The sequence below is a fragment of the Myotis lucifugus genome, unplaced genomic scaffold (genome assembly GCF_000147115.1).
Source record: "Myotis lucifugus unplaced genomic scaffold, Myoluc2.0 scaffold_4921, whole genome shotgun sequence".
Lineage (NCBI taxonomy): Eukaryota > Metazoa > Chordata > Mammalia > Chiroptera > Vespertilionidae > Myotis > Myotis lucifugus.
The window spans coordinates 3472-10851 of NW_005875969.1; the positions used below are offsets into that span (position 1 = coordinate 3472).

Sequence of the window (7380 nt, forward strand, 5' to 3'; positions counted from 1 at the left end):
CGGCTATGGGTAACAACATGGGTGACTCTCACAGCATTATGGTCCGAGAAAGAAACCAGATATAAAAGGATACATACTGTGTGGTTCCATCAACGTGGAGTTTAAGAACAGGTAAAACCAGGCAAAAGTGATAGAAACTAGAATAGCGATGACCTCTGGTGTGAGAGGACATTGACTGGGAAAGGGCACGAGTGATGCGATTGTTCTATGTCTCCATCTGGAGGACAGATATATGTAGATGGATACGCAAGTAGAAAGTCACTGAGCTGCCCATGGAGACATGTTCACTTATTGTATACTAGGGGCCCAATGCACGAATTGGTGCACCTTTGGACCGTGAGGCTGCAGTGACCCATCCTGCGAAATCCCGCCCTGCCCCTCCTGTCACGGTCGTTAGTCACGGGTCTCATGGCAGCCTCACTGCAGGCCGCCGGCGATACGTACATGCTGACGGGGGCCCACTCACACTCGCTGATGGCGCGGAGCAATTGTGGCCGGCACCAGCAGCGTGTGTGAGCAGGACCAGTGCCATTAGTGAGTGTGAGTGGTGGCTGCTGTCTGATCACCCCTCAGGAGCAGGGGTAGGTGGCGAAGCCCTCGGGGCGATCAGGGCCAGCATTTGCCAATCGCACTTGCTGACAGCCCTGAGCGATGGGACCGGCACCGGGCATTGGCAATGGGTGTGAGCGGCGGCTCCAGCGTGGCCACGGGTGCAAACAGGGCCGGCACCAGCAGCAGGTACGAGTGCTGGGTGGGACTGCAGCGTGTGGGAGCAAAAAATTTTCAGTAACCACCAGAGGCTTGCCCCAATGACAGCAACTGGCGCTCCACCTTTGTCTGGCACCCCCGCTCACCTGCTCCACTATCCCACCATGGCCGATGCCCACCATGTTCCGCACTCTGCCACCTGCTGCCGACGCCCGCCATGTTCCGTGCGCTCCCCCTGGTGGTCAGCGCACATCATAGCAACTGGTTGTTCAGTTGTTGCACTGTTTGGTCTATTTGCACATTAGGGCTTTATATATATAGATAATCTTATGCCCCAATCAAAACAATTGAAAAGAAAGGTGGGTTTGAATGAGTTTCCTGTGTGTGATCCCATGCACTTGGTGTTCTAGGTCTAGGAGCAGTGGGGCAGTGGGGGTGAGGGGAACCAGAGGGAAATAGTTTTCAGCATGGCATTTGTTAGAATGTCTCTCTTGGATTGGTCCAGAGCCAGTGGTGTGGGCGACTTCTTTGAGAAGCACAGCAATTCAAATTTTATAATAAGGAATCTGGAGCTCAGGTGTGCCACTCTTCTTTCTAGGAGGCTCCAGTCTAGAGGTTTACTCCCAAGTATGACTTTAGATGGCTTTTATCCACAGGGGTGGCAGCTAGAGAGACGGCCCAAGCTCTGAAGACGCTGGCCCAGGCTGCCCGTGGAGTGGCTGCATCGACGAGTGACCCCGCAGCTGCACACGCCATGTTAGATTCTGCTCGCGATGTGATGGAGGGCTCAGCCATGCTCATCCAAGAAGCCAAGCAGGCCCTGATTGCTCCTGGAGATGCGGAGAGTCAGCAGAGGCTGGCCCAGGTGAGGCCCGGAACGGTGGTCATCACTAAAGTGGATGTGTCAGCAGGCTCCCTCCTGGGCATTCTTCTTCTGGTGCGAACACTTACTCAGTGGGTGTTTCCAGGACCTTCCATAACAATGCTGCCCTTACCTACATAATACGTACTTTTGGAAAAAAATAGTATTTTTTTATTGATTTCAGAGAGAGAGAGAGAGAGAGAGAGAGAGAGAGAGAGAGAAACATCAATGATGAGAGAGAATTATTGATTGTCTGCCTCCTACACACCCCCTACTGGGGATCGAGCCTGAAACCCGGACATGTGCCCTGACCAGGAATCAAACCCTGACCTCCTGTTTCATAGGTCGACGCTCAACCACTGAGCCACACCAGCCAGGCCTTAATACCTACTTTAGTAAGTCTTGCCTAGTAGCCAACATAATGTGCCAACAGAGAGTATGGGGGACTTTACTTTGGTGAAATCTGCCCTTGGAGCTTTAGGAGTCAGGACACAACCTGTTTGCTTTGGGCCTACATATGCTCGAGGGTATTCCGCTTCCTAGCCTGTGAGATAAGGTAGATGTACTTGCTCTGACCACTCGGAGTTTTAAACTCTGACTCTCTCCTGCCTCTTAGGAGGAGTCTTCAACTACCTGATGCACCTAGTTGGCTAGAGACCTTCTGGGCGAAGTCCTACACCAGTCACTAGGAAGAAGATGCTTTAGATGAAAGGGATTGGCATAACCCACATCTTAAGGTCTTGCCCTTTAACTGAGGATGCCAAAGAGTACAAATAGGGGGTCCTCACACTTGCTTGAAAGGCATCCTGTGGGCACCTCCAGGTGGGTCTGGAAGTGCTCGGAGCGGGCTACCTGCCCTCGGGCAGTGAGGCTGGGGGCTGATGACTCAGAGGGTCGCTGAGCAGGAATCAGCCACAGCCCCGTGAACTGTGATCCAGAGAACTCCAGGCCTGCTTCCACCTCTGTGATCCCTGCAGGGCTCTCAACAGGGGAGCTCTTTCTGTTTCTCTTGGTATCAGACATCTTTGTTTAGCACCTGACATGATATTGGCAAGCTCGGAGTTTGAATCGCGGAGTTAAGACTTAGCCTGGCTTTGGGGAAAAGCAGGGTGTACTGTCTCAGTGTGTCAGACCCTTTGCCAAGACAGGATATTTACCACAGCGAGCGGCCAGAGAAGGAGATTTAAGGGTAAACAGTGTCAGGAAGATGCTGGTGGACCATTTCCCCATCTTGTTTCAGCTCTGCATACTGTCACTGCTCATTCCCAACACGTGCAAAAATGTACGGAAAGCCGCTTTCTTACAGAGCTTTTCTCCTTCCGTGTACGCAGGTGGCCAAGGCCGTCTCGCACTCTCTGAATAACTGCGTGAATTGCCTCCCCGGGCAGAAGGATGTGGACGTGGCCTTGAAGAGCATCGGGGAGTCCAGCAAGAAGCTACTTGTGGACTCGGTGAGAGGTTTGGGGTTGGGAAGGGGCCTCGGGGAGTGGAGCTCACTGCGGGTGTGAGTGGGGTCTTCTCTCCCCCAGGGGGCCTCTGAGAGCCAACTCTCCTTTAGGAGCTGCTCTTCCTGCCCTTCTGCCTTTTCCTTGTTTGGCTTTCTGCTCAGTGAAGTTTCCAGGTGGAGCTTTTAAAGTTCACTTTTTCTTGGAACCCATTTGCCATTTGCTCTTGGGTCATCCCAGTGAGACAGGAAAGGGGGGAGTAGGTGATCATCCGACTTCTTATCAGAGCATCTGAGACAATGACGATCAGGCAGTGGAGGGAGATGTGTCCCAAGATTCACTAAAGGAGAGGTAGTATGAGGGGTTTCTCCTGGGACCTGTTTCCTTCCCTGTTCTGTGAGCCTCCTTCTGGGAGGCGTGTGCCTGTTTATCTTTGTTTTTTTTCTGTCTGGTGCCCGGCACCTGCCAGGTGTGCAAGCAGTGCATGGGGTGTGACAGCGAGAGTCTAGCCCAGGGGTGGGCAAACTTTTTGACTCGAGGGCCACAATGGGTTCTTAAACTGGACCGGAGGGCCAGAACAAAAGCATGGATGGAGTGTTTGTGTGAACTAATATAAATTCAAAGTAAACATCATTACATAAAAGGGTACGGTCTTTTTTTTTTTTTAGTTTTATTCATTTCAAACGGGCCGGATCCGGTCCGCGGGCTGTAGTTTGCCCACGGCTGGTCTAGCCTCTCTCTCTCTCTGCAACTTTTCATGTACAGTCATAGTTCTGCTGGTGACGGTTCTGTTCTGTAGCCAAGCTATATTATGAGCAAAGGCCACTCATAAAAATGGATGGCTGTTAGTTTGGAAGAATAGGAGTGGGAGGTTACTGGGCATCAGTGTTTTAGTTTCTGGAGAGCTAAAGGTTTGAGAGCTTCCGCCTAAGAGAGACAACAGAGAGTGGGTGCTTCAGAGAGTGAATCCTGGAGGCAGATTGCCCAGATGTGAGTCCTGACTGAGCCACTTCGGAGACCGTAGCCCCTGAGGATGGCTGTCTTACTGTTTTAGAGCCACAGTGTCTAGCACTGAATAGGTATTCAACAAATGTAAATGGGTGAATGAATGCATATATGTGAGGGCCAAATTTAACATGAGCTCAGGCCACACAGAGCCTTCAGCCTCAGTGAGGTTAGACGCATCCCTGGAGATCTGTCTTCGTCCACAGTCCCTTCCTCTATCCTTCTCATGCAAAGGGAACTTCTCACGGGCTGTGCCTTTTGTTCCCCACAGTTACCTCCAAGCACGAAGCCGTTCCAGGAAGCCCAGAGCGAACTGAACCAAGCAGCGGCCGACCTGAACCAGTCTGCTGGGGAGGTGGTCCATGCGACCCGCGGGCAGAGCGGGGAGCTGGCTGCGGCCTCCCGGGAGTTTAGTGACGATTTCGATGAATTCCTCGATGCTGGCATTGAGATGGCGGGCCAAGCTCAGGTGGGTGTGTGTGTGTGTGTGGTGGGGGGCAGTCTGGAACTGACGCTCACCTCTCTACTCCAATGGACAGGCCACCCTTGAGGCCGATTGGGCAAATAGGAACGGGGAACCTGTCCACAGGCTACCCTGTTGCGTTCTTTTTGCCGCTTAGGAAGCTCCGTGATCTCACCGGAGTGGCATCCCCAAGATGCTATCAGCTTCTGTGTGAGGTGATTCTTGGAGATGGGGAACAATTCCCACGGACCTCCAGCAAAATGCGTCACTTTATTTACATCTTTTGGAGGGAGGGTGGTAGAGGAGGGGGTAACATGTTTAGCCGAGATTAGTATAGCTCCACATCCTGTGCTTTGAGTGCGGTAATAGAGTAAAAAGCCGTGTTGTTGAGGTTCGGCGGACCCATCTAAAGGACGGTATCTAATACTGAGTCAGAGGATTAAAAATCACCTCCTCCAGATGAAGATAAACTCCTGGTTTAGAGCAAGGGAGCATGACTGGTCTGGTGTCAGCCTGCAGAGCTGTTTCCCCCGCGCTCCTGCCATCTCCCTAACAGAGCTACCCAGGGTGCTGCTTGCTCTGTTATCTACAGAGGGTGAGAAATGGGCCCTCTCCCGGGTCAGGAACTTCTGGGATGCAGTCAGCTCTGACTGTTGAGACAGGGCTGGCCGCCTGTGCCAGGCTGAGACGGACGGGCCGCTTGACAACTCCAGCATTGTTGAGCAAGACGCTGGCCTGTGGCCTGCCTGTGCACTGTGCGCGTGCTCGCTCCCCCCTCCCTCCCCCTCCCTCTAATGCCTCCACTTGTGAGATAGCACAGCTCTTGGCTGACCCACTTGGGGAGGAATTTCTGTCCTGTTTTGCGACTCTTGGTCTGGGTGTCTGTCTGGGGAAGCGTAGACACCAGTCAGTGTCCCAACAAGTTAGGCATCTGCAAACTAGTTGGGCTTAATTCAATCTATGTAGATACCTTGCTTCTATCCCAAGACGCTGCTCCCAGCTCTCTGACGGCTTGCTAGGAGTGATGGAGCATCCCTAGTTACTCCGGCCCCTCTTGACCTTCCAGACCAAAGAAGACCAGATCCAGGTGATCGGGAACCTCAAGAATATCTCTATGGCATCCAGCAAGCTGCTGTTAGCTGCCAAGTCTCTCTCTGTGGACCCAGGAGCCCCCAATGCGAAAAACCTCCTCGCTGCAGCTGCAAGGTGAGAGCGGAACGAAATGGGCTTCTCGTGTGTTGATAAGCAGGGTCAGTGTTTGCGGATACGCTGGCATCCTGCTGCTTTTGCTGAGCAAAGGATTGGTGTCATCCTGGTGCTGTCAGAGGGGGAGCCCAGAGTGGCAGAAACTCTAGGGTTTCAGTAAACGGGCTCATTTTCATGTGCTTTCCCGTTTGCAGGAACCTGTCTTCTCCTCCAGCCTTTTCCGTTGGCCTTGCTTAGACTTAAGACCCTCAATGATTTATAAGTCGATTTTTTAAAAAAGAGTGTTATGTTTTTCAGATTATGAAAGCAATATATGCTTGTGGAAAAACAACTCAGAAAATACTGGAAAATATTTTTTTAAAAAAGAAAAGAAAATGACACTTAACTAGCCATTCCTCATTTCTTGAGCACTTGCCTGTCCGCCTGGCAGCAATGTTAGTTAGATGGATGGAAACATGTTCAGTCTGCCCCATGCAGAGTGATTCTTGTTTAGGGTGAACGGGGTGGCCGTGGGAGTAAATAGTTCTTGGAAATACATTAAAACAGGAATCTGCGTTTTGGATAATGTCATTGTTCTTCTTTCTTGTTGTTCCCACCCAGGAAGTGGGTGATACAGTACAGTGCCTGCCCCAGGGCCCCTGTGGTTATGAGTTCGGTATCCAGTGAGTGAAGGCTAGTGTGCAGAGAAACTGTCGTGACCACCAGGAAACTCCTCAAATCAGGGTCACACTCAGGCCTGACCCTAGTCTCCTGTCCCGAATAGGGAGGGTGTTTCTGCTGCTGTGGTGATGTGGGCAGGTTTTCTTGACATTACGTGGCATCCTCACATGTACAGGAAAGCTGGCAGCAGGAAGAGATTAAATGCAAAACAATTAGGATCTAAAGCCTAATTGGGAACTTTTCAAAATGGGCAGATGACTGGTTTTGAAAAAGCATAGCTTCAATTCTACATTGTTAAACTTGGTCTTATGAGTTTATTCATTTGTTTTTCTATGGCTTTCTCTCCTGGGAGCTCAAAGGCTGTTTTTTAAGTTGTCGGAGTCAGGAGGCCCGAATTACAGTCCAGGCTTTATTGCTTACTAACTAGGTTACACCGTCGGGTCCCTCACCTGCCTAAACTTTCCCGTCTGCAAAGGGGGGGTGTGCACATCACAGTTCTCAGGACATGCGATGCCATGTACTAATGGTGAAAACCCGGCTCTGGTCCCCGCATGGCTTGTAGTGCTATTTTTGGGGGGGAGGATTAGACATATCAGGGCAGTTCCTCAGAAAATCCTAGAGTTTCTTCATTTATTCCCAAATACATACTTTAGCTTCAAACAATAGCTAGAGCCATTAGAGACTGGAAAAATATCCTGACGTCTCCCCACTTCCATCTTATGCTGTGTGTTGTGATAGTTCCAGTGAGTCTCTCCCTGGGCTGGGGCGGGAGGGGGATATGTGTGCTGTGCTGAGCAGCTGTTTCTGGTATAAAACCCTCCCGTAAATGTTCTTTTTTCCTACAAAGAACCTTAGGATAAGGCAATTGACATTTCCAGGTATCTGATCGCAGATGTTTTTCATTGTCTTCAGTTTTTTGCATCATTTCAGAATTACAGTTTTCAGCTTAGAATGTATTGTTCACTCTCTTAAATTGTGGGAAGAAGGGGAGAGTAAGAACTGGCGTTTCGAAAGCCAGATAAGGAAGGAAA

General features: G+C 50.8%; 1 protein-coding gene across 1 annotated transcript; it reads left to right on the top strand.

Moving 5' to 3' along the window:
* Positions 1-408: 408 nt before the first annotated feature.
* Positions 409-5689, top strand: LOC106695930 (talin-2-like; the record flags this gene model as incomplete). Its single annotated transcript, XM_014450909.1, has 5 exons — positions 409-508; positions 1365-1573; positions 2902-3021; positions 4292-4489; positions 5550-5689. Coding segments are annotated over exons 1-5 (767 nt in total), but the record flags the coding sequence as incomplete, so codon positions are not given.
* Positions 5690-7380: the final 1691 nt, after the last annotated feature.